Raw genomic sequence first — 19,294 nt, 5'->3', positions numbered from 1 at the left:
ATCAAAATATTTACTTTATTTACCAAAATATCTGCTGACTTCTGGCTAATTCATTTATGTATTTTGACGATTCTGGAGTCTAGTTAGATAAATGTTTGAGTTTCTCACTTCAATGGAATTTCTTATAAACAAATTTATTTCTTACTAGCATTCTGCTGCGGCTTTGTTTGTTGCTCGCAACGGAAAGTAGATAATTCGTAAACTATTTTAAATTTTTAATTACATTATAATAATAGCATGAATTGGAATACATATGTATTCTCATTTAATATCAAGGACATACATAACGCCACTTATAAGATAGCAATTAAAATAAAACAACACTTACTGAATAATAATATGCTTTACTATCAAAACACGTGATATAAAGTGTACATAATTATTGTAACTACTCAGTCTGCTCTTAAGACTAGTGGATAGATATTGCACTAGAAGTGATACAATACATACATACATATATAATTTACAACCGCACGATAGTTTCATCGTAATTATTAAAGCAAGAAGATAGTTGAGATACAATAGCTTGAGATTTTTGGTACTACTTTAAGCTTTTGAAGATGTTTTATTAGTTTTACACAGTCTGCTGCTCGTTTTTTAACAAAGTAGAATATAAGCGGGTATATGCGGGTAATGTCACTTTGACAAGTTTAGTAGTCTTAAAATAAACGCACCAAAATAAACTTATTTTTTTTTTGGATTATATTCCTTCTTGTATATTGTATACATGTCCAAATAATTGATACAGTATCTTATAAGCTCGTCTAAAATATTTGGATTTTCATAAAACTGTATTTATTTACCCTTTTTCCCTAATTCAATATGAATTAGAATGTACTTTTAGATTATTTTTAACACAAGGAGTCATAACTTAAAATCTTACATTATAGTAACTATTATAGTGATTGAATAAGTGTAATATTTTGAAGATTTTTTCTATATTTATTATTTACACATAGGATACTTTCTTGATAAGAATAAGATTTTACATAAACATAGAATATATGGGTAGGTACTATTTTACAACTTCAAATAAAATTTGTACGAAATCCGTCACCACAACAATACTATTCTATTAGAGCCAGTCTATTTAAACATTTATTTGAACTAACATATACAATCTAATCTACTGTTTTTAGGGAAGAAAGATTGTGGTGAGTCCTATAAAATTTTATTGATACATGGACCAAACGGCGGGTCCAAGCATTGCAATGCGTGCACTCTTTTTCTTAAAATTCTGGAAATCACCAAAAACGACTCTTCTATTTTGTATCAGATACAATTTGTTCATCAATCTTTATCCAAACGAGATAACATAATCTTATTTTTAAACGTATTCTCTAATCTGTTCATATAAGCTCACGTACATCAACACCTAAATATATGAAATAATCGACGAGAAATCCAATTGAGTCCTTATAATATAGGGTGAGCTGTAGGCCGTTCAACCTTCCGCCTTTCCTTCTTTCTTTGCTAAGTCTAGGAGCTTGTTCATGAGTTCACCACCAAATGATTCCCTGTACTTTTGGCTAATGCTGTTCAGCAGAGCGTACGGTGTTTCGTAATTCATATTTTCTATTGTTGATAAGCTGGTGTCGTCGTACATTCGACCGACCACCCTGAACCCGGCTGCGGACATTTCGATACAGTAATTTAGGTCTTCTAAAGTGGTCATGTTGATGAAGATGCGTTGATTGGTGTTCTTGAGCGCGGAGGAGATGGCGGCGGCTTTCACGTGCTCTTTGATGTCGTTGATGGCGGCCTGTGCTTCCATCGGCCACGTTTCTTCGTCTAGCACTTGTTCTGACATTGCTTCTGAAACATGAATGGGTTATTTTCAATTGGCATTGGGTTCAGATTAAAGTAAAAACTTAAAGTAGTAGTAAAGTACTAGGTTATGTTGAATATAGTTGCAAATTGCAATATCATGTAATCAAATAAAATGGACAACAGGATAAGTTTTGTAAGTTGGCAATGTGTGTGATGGTGTTTGTGTTTGTTGTGTTATAATATGATCATATTTTATTCATCAAGTCGAAAAACAATAGGCCTTTGTATTGTTAGGATATTGATTTTAATTGTATAATTATTTCAATTCAATGAACTTGGTTTTAGTCACAACCATACTAAGTACAGTACCATAAAATAAACTCAGAATTTCGATTTTTGATTCACAATGTAAACTTGGTTAGAATGAAAGGCTGGATAGTATAAAATCAATATATTATGACAGGCATAGATAAAAATATGAAGTAAATATCTACTAACTAAAAGGGGTGTGGCGTAATCAACGGACATATTATATACGGTTATGGCGGTTCTGAAAAATATTTTGTTTTTATCCTAACTAGCTAAATGTCACCTGGTTTTCGAGAATATCGAATATAAAAAAATACACGCAGTACCGAAAAGGTTTACTTTTTCGGTACTGCGTGTATTTTTTAGGGTTATTATTTGTTAGGGTTATTACTGAGACTTCGTTGTCTGTCTGTCTGTCTATCTCCAGGCTGTATCTCATAAACCGTGATAGTTGTATAGCTGAAATTTTCACAAATGATGTATTTCCGTTGCCCTTATAACAACAAATTCTAAAAATTAAAAAAAATATTTATTTAGCGGGGTCCCCATAGTACGGAACCCTTCGTGCGTGAGTCCAACTCGCACTTGGCCGGTTTTTTTCGTAGTATTCTTGGATAGATTCGCTATCGAATATAAGACCATAACAAAACAATAATTTTAAGATGCACAGTCTCTTAAACAAACATGTAACTCGAATTTTATTTTTATTTTTTATTTTTAGTGTTCCGAATCACAAAGGGAACAAAAACCGGGCAAAAGCGAGTCGGACTCGTGAACCGAAGGTTCCCTAAAAACTATTTTTAGGAGCAAGGTAGTCAAAACCCGTGGGTACTTCCCATGAACACAGTCTTGAAATTTGGTACAAAATAGCGTCTTATACCAAAGATATAGAAATACTTGCGAAAAACATAAATTTTCTATTAGATTTTATAAAAAAAAAATATTTTTTTAAATGTTAAACTTACAACCCTTTTACTCATGAACGCTTACATGTATTAAATTGATATTCATATGAAAAACTCAGACCTTTAAGCTGTAATAAAACCAAACTTCTATATCAATTCAATCAGAAGAAATAGCAATTAAAGCCGCATATTCTGAAACTCGCAACTACTTGCGATTTGCAAGGGGATCAAAACCTATGAAGTACTTTCAGTGCGGACAGTCTTGAAATTTGGTTAAAAGCCCTGGTCAAGGTCTTATAGTACAGGTAAAGGAAAAATTGCTAAAAATATAAATTTTAAATTAACAACATACCTAATAAAAAATTGGTTTGTTCTGAGCCCTCTGTGCGCGAGTTCGACTCGCACTTGGCCGTTTTTTTTTTAAGTATTTGTTGTTAAAGCAGCAACAGAATACCTAAACTATAACTAACTGTAACACTGTAGGTATATTTTAACCAAATAGGGTAAACCACCCTATTATTGGCACTCTACCAATTTATTGGCATGCTCCAATTTTTTAAGAAAATTAAGATTTTTTGGTAGCCAGTATACATTTTGTAGTAGAAATTAATAAGTAGCGTATCATTCTTTACTCAACTACCAACAATGTTTTTTATTTCTTAAAACATTGCGGCGTATCAACCATCTGTTTGACAAGCCGGGACTTGTGTGGCAAAAATATTCAAAATATTCGTTTTTTGCTAAGGTAAGAGCTATCATAAACTTAAAAGAAATTGCAATTCTGTTGTGTTATTCTTATGCATAATCATTTTGTCTTATTATTGAATGTATGAACTGCCTTTTTTAAACATGATTTTAAAATTTAACCGCCAACTTTTAGTTATTTGTGGTATGCCAACAATTGGGCTGTTTAAAATCTGTTTATCCATTTTATTGGCACACAAAAATGTTAATTGAAACTTAAAAATTACTTATGATCTCATTCAACCAGAGCTGTGATTTAATTAAATGTAAGATAATCGTAAGCTAAAATTGTTCTATGTTTTATTTAAGTAGGTTTTTTGGTTGTCTAAAACCATATTTAAAAATAAGCGTTCCAACTGAAATGGTATGTTCCTCTACAAATAAATGTGACATTTCTTTTAACAAAGTCTTTTATTTTGTTTATTTCAAAATTAATTTCTGTTAATTTATAAATTGTACAAATTAACTTTAAAATGTCATAGTAAAAGCTTTGAAAGCCCTACTTAAGATCTAGTAAATATTTTTCAGTCTTGAATAGTGACAATAATAGGTAACAATCACTGCCAATAAAAGGTTTGACTATTAGTCCGGGATACATCGCCCATTTTTGAAAGTGATTACTATCAAGCTAATTTTTCGTGAGTAGCTTTATTTTGATGAGATGCCCAATAATTTCATGTACAAAACTCTCGATTGTGGTAGCTACCAGAGGAAACAAGGATAAAATATTTTGATTTGATGGTTCTCAAATATTAATTACTAACTGAATGTTTTTTTTTGTTCAATCTCAAGATAATTATCTAAATTATTCGAAAAAATATTTGTCCTACAAAATCTATGGTTTGATCAAAGAGTCCCCCTTTCCAATGTGTATCGATAACGTAGTCATCATAAATGATTACTAACCAGCTGATTTTTTTATTTTCACTTATTTAATACTTATATAATTCAACAGACATATTGTCCTACAAATTGCGTAATAAATATTTGAGGACCGTCAAATCAAAAATTTTTATCCTTGTTTCCTCTGTTAGCTACCACAATCGAGAGTTTCGTACATGAAATTATTGGGCATCTCATCAAAATAAAGCTACTCACGAAAAATTAGCTTGATAGTAATCACTTGCAAAAATGGGCGATGTATCCCGGACTATATGCCAGCAACTGGTATTTTAAGTTTTTCTTTTAAAGGTTCACCTTATTAAATAAACCGATTTTATTTAAAATTGAAAAGTACTTTATAATATTCTCCATAGATTACAATACCAGTATAAATGTTTTTTTCTTAATTAAAACATAATTGTACGTGCAAATTTCACCGGTTTTGTGAAGTAGCTGCTTAAAGTGCCAATAATTGGGTGGTTTACCCTACTAAATGAAATAATATTGAAGCTTTATTTTTTTTATTACAAATTTTAAGCTATTGCATAGCTTCTATCGCGGGCCTTGAGCGCGGGGACCGAATCGAGAAATTCCGTAACGAAAAAACCTCACGCTCCCCACTCCGACGGACACGGAGGTGTGGCTTGAAGGCATGCTATGCAATAAATAGCTTTACCGCGGCAGTCCCCGAGTTCCACACGTCTTATAGATCCCAAACTTTATCGGTTGTTCCTTTGTATATTTCTTCATCTAAATTTGATTATTCTAAATATTTTAATGACTAGTTACAATTAAAATTGCTCACACTACTCAATATTGTAATGATTTTAAAAGAGCAACTATGGAATTTCTTTCGTTTCTTCTCCATAGATACTACTTTCAGAATCAAAGGTAAAAAATGTTATGACAATTCAAAAGTGCTTCTAGAAGAAGTCTAATTGAATAAATAAAAATATATGAATATAATTTGGAAAATCCAAAAGTGCACGCCTCATAATTTTTTTTTAATAAATATTTATTAATTATTATTTTTGTTTATTTAATAACAATTAAACCACATCGAATCAGACCCTGAAAAATGAAAGGGTTCTATTCCTGAGCATACTCAAGCGTAAGAGAAAAAAAAAGACTCGATTAGTAAAGTATTTCGGTCGCTATCGTGTTAACAAGAAAAAGGATCCGCACATACAGACACACGGACGTCCAAGACAGAACTTTTTTAAACTGTTTTTTAACTAGTTTAAATAACAAAAATGACATCAAAAATATCATGAACGTTAAAAATAGTGTTTTTTCTTAATATGTGTGTGTATGTATTATCTTACAAGTGCAATGTATGATACATAAAGACATTTTAAGTTTGAAAAATCAGATGTTTTGTGCGAAGTGACAGTAGTACCCACCGCAACGCTTCGCTTATGAGGCGTGCAAAAACCCTGTGAATAATTGTTGTGTACGAATCATGTATATTGTGAAGCGATTCCATATTATTATTTTTTTTATATATAGAAACATACCATAAATCTACAGTTACTAATTAATATCAAGGATGTGAAGTAATCTCAACGGTTACTAAAACAATACTAATTTAAACTAATTTTGCTTTGCAGCTTCACCTGTATTGTTCATTACTGCTCTGCTTTTATTATAAATGGACTTACCTATAATCCAACACAGAAAGTATTTTTTAATTATTGTGACCAGAAATTCTTTATATAAAGGTTAAAACAAATGAAAAAAATCAGTTTTATAATATTCAGTATAGATTCTTTCACCAATAGAAGAGTGGTTTACTCAGACAGATTTTATTTTGTTGATAAAGAATATTTTGAAACCTATGAGGACCGGAGTCAGCTAGTTATCCTTATTTATTTATTAACTTGTATTTTTATTATATGATAAAAATTGAAGAATAGTTTGACGGAAAAAATGCATCTGATGAGAGGAGTTGAGATCTTGTGTTTATAAAGCGAATGTAATTTATGGATTTATATCGATAAATTATTAATATATTACCTGCTTAATCCAGGAGTTCGCAAGATGAAATTTTCCCTGTTGTTTATGTTATTGTTTAAATACACGATCGCTATCTCTGTATAGCACAATAGACTTGATAATCTTAATCTAAATATGTAAATAAATGATTAAATAAACAAACCGGACATCTTCAATGAAATAAATTTCGTTGACGGATGTACTGGTGACAATCGGATAATGACAGTTGACAATTCGAATTTTAATTTTTACTATTGAATTGTTACAACGGAAGCAAGGGAATTAATTTTTTAAAATCGGAATACATTATGTATTTAATATTCCGATTCACATTCGAATAGCACAGTGTTAAATAAATATAATTAATATTTTTTATATATTCTATAGAAATAATAAATGTGAACTTGTCAAATTAAAAGCAAGTATGTACAGCTATATGTCGATTAAAAGTTAAAGAAAAAAATACACGAACGATAAATAATTAGTGATGATTAAACTGAATTCTTTTATCATTAGGAATCTACATAAATGTACATAAATGTAGATTCCTAATACAATTCCTAATGATAAAAGAATTCTCGCTAAAGCGAATGATACAGATTACATTTTTTATTTTTTTATCATGGTTCTGCCCGAGCGGATCCAGTACCAGGGCCAATTGTTAAACAAAACCTAATCATATTTATTTTTTTCAAATATTAAATAAAATGAGACTATTTGGACTGGAAATTAATTTAAATATATTTAAAACATTTCATATTTACGAATGTAAACATACAAGTTTACGTGCAACGGAACGCCAAAAAATCGCTTGTTTATTGGGAATAGATGGCGCTCTAAACTTGTAAACTGCGTATGGCGAATTGACGTTTTTGGTTATTTTTGTTCTTGCCTCGTGTTTACTTTAGTGTCTAATTTCGGTCATATTGCAAAAATTTAGTTGTGCAATAAACGAATCGATAATATTTCGGTGTAGGACTATTCCGCGATACAGACTACAGTGTAATATCGATCCATGCTTCCGGACTAGATATATGTATACAGTTTTATCACGTGGTGGTGTGATTTATATAATTCTTGTTTACCGCACAACTGGAAACTTTGCGCATGTGCGTCCCTTCAGTAACCTCAAATAGTAGACAGAACACGGATTCGGCAGGTTCCGGATATCCGGGTCGCGGTACGGCAGTTTCGGGTCTGTGAATTCTGTGATGTGCTATCGCGGCGAGGGTTCGCGCCCCGCGTGTGGACGTTGGTGATATAGGACGCACGCCTGACATGGCTCAGACTCAGATATCGCGGAGCTCCGAGAGTGATGCATGGGCGCTCCTCTCGCTCAAGTCGGCGCCGCCTTCGCCGTCGAAGGTGCAGTGGGCGCAGGAGCCGGCTCCGATAGCGATCGCGCGTCTCGATGGTCGCGACTTCGAGTACCTCATACGCCAGAAGAAAGTGGTTATCGGCCGGAACTCGAGCCGGGGGCAGGTCGATGTGAACATGGGACATTCGAGTTTTATATCTCGCCGTCACTTGGAACTGTTTTACGACCACCCCGAGTTCTACTTGACGTGTAACAGCAAGAATGGCGTGCTCGTGGACGGGGTGTTCCAACGCAAGGGAGCGGCCGCGATGTTGCTGCCAAAAAGGTCAGTACACTTTAGATAAGCCAGAGGTCGCGATTACGCATTATTTATTAGCATTGTTTGTAAACAATGTGTTTTTGTTTATGTACCCACCTGACGTTTTTTTTTTCATTATGTTTACACAAGTGCATTTGTTTAACTAAATGTCAAATGTATGGTTAATCTAATTAATATTCAATTCATTGCCATAATATGTAGTGTTTGCATTTTATCAGTTATTTTTGTAGCAGAGGTGATATTAATTGAAATAATGTTTTAATTTTCTTATCTATGTCAGAAATTATTTGTCTATAATTAAAATAACATACAATTATATAAAGAATGTTATTTATTTTAATCTAAGACTTTTTTATCAATGTCATCAATTGAATGCATGTTATAAGAACAATTTAATTATGGTTATTGTTGTTGCGCAGCATGCATGCTTATAAATCTGCCTGCGATTGTTAAAAGAAGTATATGTTTTTAATTGTCTTAAAGAACTGGTGCAGTTATACTACTTTCATGATGCATTTTAATACAGAAAATCATTTCCTTATCTATCTATAATCATATGAGTATTCCGATATTCTCATTTGTAATGAATAATCTTACAAAATTGTTCAATCACTATTGTAACAAAGTGAAGATAAGAAGAAATAAGAAAGAAACAAGGAAAATATTTTTTCATATCAACTTATACCATAAATATTAAATATACATTTGGTACAATAGCAATACATTTCAATCAATGTATTTTGTAAAAATGTTTCATCCTAGGCCCTTTTATTGCTATTCTATGAATTGATTTGTTATCTAGGTCAGAGAAGTGAAACACAATTAGATTACAATGTTGATAGAATCTACATAATGTACCTTTACTAATATAGAACTACCTTCGCTGTTATACAATTTTGAATCTTTTTTAATCTCCTCTAAACATTTTTTTATTTTAAGTAACGAAATGAGATAAAATTGTGAGATGAATATTATTTAATAATAACACAGTTGGAATTGAAAAAATATTCCTGTTTAATATTTATAAAATAGTATTTTACAAACACATTGCTTTTGAATATGCTCATAAATAGTTCAATAATGCCAATGCAACCAAGTTATGTTTACAATTTACGATAAACAACAGAAAATAATATAATACTTAGTATGATTAGATTTACTCTGCAGTTTCATTTGATTTATAAAGATATCAAAATAGTCCGCTAATAAAATAAACAATTTATTAATAGTCAATGAAGGTAATTAATAACCTTCTACACACATTAAGACAATAATAATCATAGTTTTAATAAAGTAAAAGTCTTATAATTTCTGTGCTAAATGTTGATAAGAAATGCTGTACTATGTTTTGAGTTTGTACAAATGATGCAATATCCAGGTAATAGGTGAGTCGCTTGTAATATAGCATAGACGTGTGTGTGTGTGTGTGTATCAATAGTATCATATTTTGATTGTGATGACTTGTAGTTTTTTATTATTTTTTATGAATCATCATATCTTTGCCGATATTGATTTGTATTTATTATTATTGATTTCTTTTATGACATGATTGTGGTTTTCTTATGTTTTAGTTTAACTTCATTTCATTTAGTTCATAACTAGTAATTAATAGTGCATATATAAAAATGAATCGCAAAATGTGTTGGTAAGCGCATAACTCGAGAACGGCTGAACCGATTTCGATAATTTTTTTTTTATTATATTCCTTGAAGTACGAGGATGGTTCTTATGTAGAGAAAACGTAAACATGTACCACGGGCGAAGCCGGGGCGGACCGCTAGTAGTGCATAAATTAAGCATAAATTTTAAATAGAATATGAAATGGAAGCAACTAAGCTGTCTAATATGTAATTTATAGTTATTTTTATTTATTTATTTAATCATTTATTGTACCACACCATTTAATATTACAATGTACAGTATAATATATATCTGTTTGGATGCGAAGTACAAAAGGTGACCTGGTTAATAATGCTTTATTCCTGATTGTATGAATGTCTTAAAACAACAATGAACGTATAACTAATTAATTTTATTTAAATTCACCATGAAGTCTGGATCTGTGTATTTTTAATCAATTGTTGTTTTATATGGGCTTATCCTTGTTGGTTATATCCTTTTCCTTCGTATGACCCAAACCGTATCCTTTTCCTTAACAAAGAAGTTAATTATATCGGGAATAGTTGCACCAATTTAAATGATCCTTGACAAAATTAATAAATTACTCTTAAGATTGCATATCCATTGGTTTATGATGCAATTTTGTATATTTATGTGCAAATTTTATGCCTTCAGAAATCATCATAAATTTTGTGTTCATTTTAAATGTCGCACAGTTTTACTCCAACGTAAACACTAATTAAACTGTGTTTTTGCTAATAACCTAATCTTAATGTATCATTAACACAATTTACCTGAAGATATACCTTATATGAATAATTGTCTAAATCTGATAGTGTTATCATTCTGGGTCATTCAACTATTGGTCTAGCCATTCTCAATACAAGGTTACACAAATGCTTTAACAAAAAGCCACCTTATTTATATTAGGATACGATTTATTTTTGGTTAGCAAAGATGTTTGTGGGAAAATAGTATATGATGCGACAATGCGTCGCCTTCGTGTTTGCATGGTATGGGATATGGAAGATGGGAAGTGGTTTCTGTTTGTTGATAGGATTTTAAGGAAGATGCTTTGTATTTGCCTGTTTTCGTCTTTGTACCAAGATATGATAGAGGCTCTTGAAACTTGGTGATATATGGTAGTTTCGAATGTAGCAACTTTAACCTAACCTGTCGGAAACCATTTGAATTATTTCATTCGTATTAAGTAGCTTTGTATAATTCGTGGATATATTCGTGGTATAAAATGCCCCTATTTGTTTCTTGGTCTATTTAATATACTCATTTCTAGTGTATTATAGCCAATGGGAGATCAGCATGCTTCTGAACAAATAAGATACATTACTTAGGTTGTGACGTTTCTCGTTGCTAATGTTAGATGTGTCGTGTGTGAGGTCTCTGTATCATGTTTGAGACAAGAATGCAGGATTTTTGGTGAATGGTAATGCAACTGGTGATTCACTCATTAATTGATTCCTGGTGAATGTCAATGACTAAAGTGATGACGTCATTATTTTATTATTTGTGAAAAAAATGCGTACGTTCTGCTATTTCCCACATGATTAGTATCGTGTATCCAAATTCTTTGTTTGTACTCACTTCACGTCTGTAAAACATTGTTTTTGCCTCGGTGATTGGTCAATGATTATTGTTATTAAAATACAAAGTGTACATTGTACATTAACATAACAGAACAAGATTCGCGTCATCATTTACAATGTTTTAACTACGACCTTCAATCGTTATTATAGAAAACACTATAGATCGTATGGTACATTTTTCACAGTCGAATCTAGGTCATTTGTATTTACTTGTAGACGTACCAATATACCTACAATTCAATGAGATCTCATCAATTGAGCCGTGACAGTCGCCATTCGCCTGGTATCAGCCATGTATCGTGTGCTGTAGTTTATCGTTGACATGTAAACAATCGACTCACGATATTTTTACCGGCGTGCCGTCGTCATCGCCGCGTGTGAACCGGTTGTTAACGTTGCGCTAGGCGTGATTGATTTTAGAGTTAGGTATCTTTGATTTGTGTGGCTTGCTCTGGTTGTTACTTATGAATCAACGGAAGGGGTTAGGTTATAGGTACCTAATTATTGTTTATCTGTTCCAGCATTAAACTTCTAAATTGTGTGCTTGGAAAGTGTAGCAAGCGTCTAGGTCATTCACTTGTTAAAATGATTTTACACAAATTTAAATTGATTTTTTTGCGCCTTTGTTTTTACAATGTTATGCGCCATACCAATCGATAAACATTTTTTTATAATATTTATCACATTACATACATAACGAAATGTCTCATTTGATATTCCCTAAACAGTACCGTTTTAGTCTGTTGTTTTCAGTACTTAATTAGAATCTACGCATTAATATCGCAGTATTAGATATATAGTTTTCATATCGATTACACATTTTCCTCATGCGCGATTTGTCACCATTCTGTACAAAGTACAAGCGATATGAACGACGCTGTGTTTACATCGGCTGCACTCGGCTGTGGTTCTCACGTGCTAATATGTAGGAGGATGTCCGGTGCAACGAGACGTTGCAGCAAATGTGTCATTGGAAGAAGGGAAGAATTATACTGATGGGAGGAAAGAACTGTTTTTTGAATTCGCCTTTGTTATTTTCTAACTTACATAAAATTTCCCTTCACACTCAAAGCTGAGTGATTGAGTGATTGAATTCTTTTTATGTTTAATTTCGTTTATCCTAAATTGTACCAACATCCATTAAAATCTTATAATATACACTGCTCAATTTTACAATATAAGTATTGGTTCGAATAAACCAAGGCGTAATATAGAATGCTTACTGCAAATGCAATTTATCGACGTGTTCACACGTCGGGCGCTGTTGGGCGCAGAATCGAATGCGTACACATGGGTGTATTTCTAAAAGGATATTTCATTCCGTATTATTATTGTAGTTTTCTAGGTTGAAAGAATAGTACATGGTAAAAGGTGGATATATTTGGTTGTTTTTAGCATTCAAATCAAAGTCGAAATATTTATGCACTCTAATAACATTTATAAAAGAGCTTTTGAATGGTCATATTACTTCAAAAATAAATTTAATCAACTGGAATTTGCTATACTTTATAGATTTTCTAATACATAAATGATAAGTTTTGTGATTTTTGCCAGATTGTGTGCATTCGATGTATGTTTTATTAGTTAATTGAGGAACCTATGTAAGGCATTTCCAAAAATTGATGGTAAAGAACATGTTTATGAGTTTATTAGGTTCTAAGTCTCATTAATATGATTTCGTCTTGTACTACAAGGTAGGTACTCATTAGCCGCCTGCCCTGTCTCCGCCCGGGTTGAACAGGAAAAAAATAACCTGGCCAATATCTCAAGAATAATTAAGGTCTGTTCTTGCGAAATAATTTTCCAAACAGGTCAATTGTTTCGCAGCTTATCTAGTGAACCAACTAACAAACAAAAAGGAAACCATATTAAATTAGTATTAGATGTATTCCCTACTGTCTTATCAGCGTAAGGTTGTGCCCAGTTTTTGTGGCGCACGCGTACCACAGCAGCAAGTGCATACAACTAGTAGGTGCATACAACATTACATGCGTCGTGTGCGCACCGGCCTTGTACGACATATGCATTATGCTCTCACGTGCATAGAGTGGCGACAAGCCTATTTTGGCGATTGGCAATCGTTGGTACAGATGGCCAGTGTTGTTTCGTTGTGTGTGGTACTTAGAATGCCCTGTTCCTTTGGTGGTATGAAATATGAATGCATTTTACGTCAGTTTCGCGGATAGATGAGTTTGTTAATCATGATTATTAGATTATCTGGGTAACGAAAACTTTTAAAAGGCTTTTAAACCGACCATCAGTCCTAACATCGTCATCATCTAATACCTACCAATAAATAAGAGAGGCAGAGTGAAAAATCAACCTGTTTGCTTCTCGTATGCAGTACACTGTACAGCATATGAAATATTCATAGAATAAAATGCGCATGATCTTAAGAAAAAAACCTCGCGAATCTTCCTTCTTTTCGACATGTGATCGTCACCTTTGTTCCATAGTCCATTCCCTGTTACAATTAACACATTACTTTCCTATGATGTTACTGCGGCCTTCACAAGCTGTTTATTTACATGCAGCGTTACGTGTGCTGCGTGTACGCAGATCGGGGTATTACTCGGATATCTCGTAAGACTATGACGGACTGTTGTCTATTTATAGACGTTACTAGTTGACGCACGTGACTTCGAGCGCGTTGTCATTTTTGACCTGTATCTAATTATTGCTAGACAGTTAAAAGAAGTAATGTGCCAGATATACCCTGTCGATATAAGCCCAGCGGGTGAAGAGTATGGCCGGAACAAACCTAAATTATGATAAATTGCTATCCCACACAAGTAGAATATGCCTTCTATTTAGGCTTCATACATATTTTATATGCTTGTGTGGGTCTGTTTCTACAAAATCTAATTTTTAAAGTGTTATATTATCATCGACAAAGTAGATAAACCAATAGCAATGTAAATCGATCGCTTTATATTCAAGTTATAAGAGTTTATACTTGAAATTACTTGGAATCGTCTTGCGCCAATATTGGACGCATAGTCGCGAGGTGAATCATAGACTTTCACTGTATCATTAAATTAAGGCTTCTATTATTATATTTAGTTAACTTGTATGGTACGTTGGTATCAATTCCTTGGAAATAGAATTTGCAAATTTGTTCTGAGTCCTTACAATGTTTTGTGTGTGTGCGTATGCATATCGATTCGTGCCACCCATAGCTGAGACGTTGCTTCCTTCCTGTTTATTAAATGGTGTACTTCCCTATGCTTTACATGGCAATTTACAGTTATTATCATCATTTATCACATACACAATAATCTTTCATTCGTTTTATCGAATATTTGACAGCTACGCTGGCGTTCTGTGCTAAAGCGACAGACGTATTTTTCCAGACCTTTGTACTTATAAAATGTGCACGTCACACTTCCAAGGAAACGCCTGTATCTGCCCACTTGGTAGCAGCGATCAATAACGATCTACTTGACAACGTATTGGTATTAATAAAGGCCGTATCGATATTGTGTCGCATTTAATCTATAAACTCTGCTGTAAGGCTGTGTAAGGCTTACTCGCAACTGTAGGTATGTTTACAAGCGGCGAGTGTTTGTGCGTCTGTATGTTATGTAAGTTGGAATTTGGAAATATACGGGGCGATAGTGTGTATGGTAACGTCGCGGACGTTGTGCGTGGGAGAGAGAATGTGTTGGTAGTTCTTGTAACTGTAAAGTTATCTCGGGCTGCACAAGATTTTTCTTTTCACGACTTTTTTAAAGATAAAGGTACATAGTTAATCCATAGGTCGTATGTCATAGAAAGTATTGAGCCGCTTCAACCTAACGAATAAATGAGTTGTGAAATGTATCGTAGCGTAAAATTATTGTAATTTTATTTACAAAGTAGTAAACCAATTAATCGTTAAATACATATAACGCAACATGCTAATAAATCGAAGCTAAAGTTGCAAATTAGTGCATCGATTAATCGATACTCGAGTTATTATTGTCAGTTAATCGATTTTCACTAAGTACTTGTATAAATAACATATACATGAACCGGATATACGGTATTCAATGGCGGGCGCGTCTAGATTCGCGAATACAACGCCTCGTTATCACTAATTGTACGCATGCACGTAAAACTTGATAAGATGAGGCGACACGTTGATGACGCGTGGTGACGCCCCGCAAACAGTGCGGTGACTGCGTGACTTGCGACGGTGGGGATTAGGGTTTGTTAGTATGTATTTAGTTTTAAATTTGTATCCAGTTATAGGTATAGGTGTACATTTATTGGTGAATTGAGAAAGGGGCTACATTTTTTTATAAAAAATGCTTTATCGCATTGCGATAATATCGCTCTGTTGAAGCATAATACAATAACATTCACACACTGATATTCACACATGATTCACAATTTTCTTAATCCTATTTCCGTGATCTTGGGAAAGCCAAGATGCTGTTCACCAACCCGACATTGTAAGATTTGACTAAGTTTTTTTTTATAGATAAAAATGGTATTTATAAGACTTGTTTTTGAATTGTCACCTTTGGATACAAATGTTTTATGTTATTTAGAGAATATTATCGAAAAAGTTATATTTTATTTAAATGAGATAATATATAACATCATGACTTGTTCTTTTAAATTGAATATTAGCAAAACGAATTAAATATGTAATATTTGTTTATAAGATTTTATCAATTCACACATCCTTAATCTTATGTGAATATTATACAATCACATTTTTATTCTTTCTATTTTTAAACGGATTTTTTACTATAATATATTGCTCAGTCTATTGTCCGTGAGCATATTTGCAAAAAATTATGAAATACTAGCGGTCCGCCCCAGCTTCGCCCGTGGTACATATTTCGCAATAAAAAGTAGCCTATGTTCTTTGAATGAATGAATGAATGAATGAATGAATGAATGAATGAATGAATGAAAGCTTTATTGTACACACCAAAATAATGAAATAACATTAAGTAAAATTCGAAGTAGAGTTCTTTCTCAGGGTCTAAAGATTATCTGTGCCTTTCATCAAAAGTTTATGCGTGAAAACCATACTTACATACATAATTAGAAACTTTTCCTCTTTATAATATTAGTATAGATAAGCACAATTATTTATTTTCTAACATTTTTAATGACCAATTATTTTGTATCCATAAAAGAAACGTGTCTTTTTATCAGCCAGTATTTCAAACTCGACGATTAATTTTCCATAAGTTTATCACTTATAATACCACAAGAGCTTCAAAATTATCGGGTATTTTCCGATAGGTTCGTTGCAAACAAATGAAGGAGGCAAGTCGTCAAGTTCAAAAACTTGACGACTTTATTTGTTTGCAGGGAACCTTGAGGGAAATGCCAGATAATTTTGAAGCTCGTGTGGTATTCGGGAGATTATTTTTCCGTCCCAAATGTCGGCCAATAATTTCACAATTGAATTGAACCTGTCAGTTTGACGTCAACGACCAGAGAAAATTTTCAAAAAATTATCAGTATAATACCATGTAGGTTGTACCACGTGACGTCGAATGGTGCAATTCTATTGGTCGATATTTGGTTCGGAAAAATAATCGTCAAAAATCAACCAAACCAAAGTATTATTGTGGATTTACATTGTTTTAAATTAATGTTAGTAACATTACTTAGTGTACAAGCGGTTCGTAACGAAATATTCGCGTGTGTGTACACCGTGCGACCGACATGTCTCGTCGCTGTGTTGTGACGAGTGTTGCGTAACCGGTGTAATGGTAAACAACGGTCAATTTAGTGATTTGTTATGTATGTAGTTGTGGGTATATGGTGATGGTGATAATGTAGGGTTCAGGGATATGGTGAACGAATGTAGGATTGAATGTAGCGGTATACAAATCTCAATTGCTGTTCGTTTGTTTTGCGAAAACTCGAGACTGTTTTAAACTGATTTAGCTGACAGGCTTTAAAACACCATGAAATTATTGTATAGTCACCGAATCTGGATAATTGTCACTGGATCAACAAAAAAAGTTCCGATTGTTTTCGGTTGTGTTATTTAAATTCACTATAGGCAAGTAACAAGTCATTGGAATAAATTTATATGACCTATGACAATCAGTCAAGGCGTAATGTTTCTTGTAAATTTTCGAATGGAAAATAAATCAATTTGTTTTAGCATAATATTGTGACAATGGTAGGTAGGCATAGTAGACCGGGAGATACTGACACAAAATTTCGAGTCATTTGTAACAGGATGGCGGTTCTACAGGGGTCTTAGTACGCAATGACAAAAAGAAAAACGATGGCGTGAACGCTGGTACCGGCGACTTAGTCGCGTGGGCGTTAGTCGAACTCGTCGGAAAATAGCGAAAGTCAAACGATTTGTAACAGTATGGCACTTATTTTTCCTGTAAGTTTGAGGATCAACAAATATAAATACAAAATTTCAAAGATCTATGTGTTGGAAATCTTCACTTATATAAATTAATAATAAATTAAGTTTTCAAGTATGACAGCACTTTTTCCCCCTACTAGAAGTATGGCAAATATAATAATGGTCACATTTTATCAAATACTCTCCAAAAATCCAAATGCAATACTGGTACAAAAAGTTTGGCGAAATAAAAATTTTTTGCAGATTTTCGGCGGTATGGCGACCATTTGGAATCGTCCGAAAAGTATGGCATGGTGATTTTCGTAAATGGCTGCACGACGATAGTTACCTGTGCAAAAGTTAGCCTGGTACAAATGGTTGAATGATTGTTTTATTTAAATCAACACATTCGCATCGGTATGGCGGGCTGTAAGTCACACCGGAAAAGTATGGCATGACACTACCGCCTACTCCTTTTTTATGGGCTATCGGTAAATTCTAAAATTTTTGTGTTACAAATCGTTTGACTTTCGCTATTTTTCCGACGAGTTCGACAAACGCCCACGCGACTAAGCCACCGGTACCAGCGTTCACACCATCATTTTTCTTTTTGTCATTGCGTACTAAGACCCCTGTAGAACCGCCATCCTTGTTACAAATGACTCGAAATTTTGTGTCAGTATCTCCCGGTCTATAGGTTAGTAATGTTGTTCGATTTGTGGTTGATTTTGTATATTTCAATCACATGTTTTTGGGATTCGAACTTAACAATTATTGCGAAATATTCCTCCTTACTGAATGTAAATCTATTAGGTACACTTCAAATCTCCAAAACGTAAAGTGTAGCTAATTTAATCGCATCACGACATGAACGCTAAAATGATATCTAGGTACATATTTTTAGGACAGTTTGCGATGCGGCGCCAGACGGTTCATCTCGCCCAGACTCGACAAATATCGTCATTGTCTCACGGCTGTAGGTGCAACGATGTTTTTAACTCGCTCGTATTAGCTTCACTGTATGTTTGTAGATAACCAACTCTAGACTCGATTTTGACCCACTTTAAACGGATTTAATCCAAACTTTGTATACTTATCAAGACTGGGTGAAAATACAATAATTTCATGTTTTGAAGCGTGTTCTTTTAGTTTTTTTAAGTTATATTTATTGTTATCTAGGCCACTGCTTTCTGTATTGTTACTGGTTATGTGGGATATGTTTCTTTGATGGGAAAATATGCAGTGGAAATGGGAATTTTGGTAGGTTTTCAAATTTGAGGGTAGTTTTTGTCGTTGTTTCGTATGGAAGTTTTTGGGTTGGCTTAGATTTTAGGTTATTGTCGTGAACACTTGTAGTTGTAGGACATCCTAAAGGTATTGGTAAATCAGTCAGTTTGATCTAGATTCTCATACGGGTTTATTTACATAAGATAGTAGATACATAGTTCAGATATTTTAGTATACATATAAAAAATGTAAGCCTATGTAACAGTTCCAACCGTTGTTGAC

At 33.3% G+C, this 19,294-nt stretch overlaps 2 protein-coding genes across 3 annotated transcripts in view; one reads left to right on the top strand and one right to left on the bottom strand.

Annotated features, from left to right (window-relative positions):
* Positions 1–324: 324 nt before the first annotated feature.
* Positions 325–6,812, bottom strand: LOC149486275 (GSK3B-interacting protein-like). 2 transcript variants are annotated; one of them, XM_089697762.1, is made up of 2 exons: positions 6,627–6,812; positions 325–1,815 (listed from the first exon to the last, which is right to left on the bottom strand). In XM_089697762.1, the coding sequence occupies exon 2, from the start codon at positions 1,808–1,810 to the stop codon at positions 1,445–1,447; it is 366 nt and encodes a 121-aa protein (XP_089553888.1). In that variant the 5' UTR covers positions 1,811–1,815; positions 6,627–6,812; the 3' UTR covers positions 325–1,444. The 2 variants fall into 2 exon arrangements, with proteins under 2 accessions (XP_089553888.1, XP_089553889.1); XM_089697763.1 differs by having other exon boundaries at positions 325–1,812.
* A 616-nt stretch (positions 6,813–7,428) lies between these two features.
* The window catches only part of FoxK (forkhead box K), a 62,157-nt gene continuing 50,291 nt past the window's right edge, over positions 7,429–19,294 (top strand). Inside the window, exon 1 of the mRNA XM_089697727.1 lies at positions 7,429–8,248. Coding sequence (XP_089553853.1) covers positions 7,884–8,248 — 365 coding nt within the window. The 5' untranslated portion in view covers positions 7,429–7,883. The remainder of the gene's footprint in view (positions 8,249–19,294) is intronic.

This window comes from Colias philodice, chromosome 8, assembly GCF_061535455.1.
Source record: "Colias philodice isolate Cphi_HAF_F1 chromosome 8, ilColPhil1 Martin Lab GWU primary, whole genome shotgun sequence".
In the NCBI taxonomy this organism is placed as follows: Eukaryota; Metazoa; Arthropoda; class Insecta; order Lepidoptera; family Pieridae; genus Colias; species Colias philodice.
The sequence above is the reverse complement of the archived record's forward strand: the minus strand, read 5'-3'. Positions and strand labels throughout refer to the sequence as shown.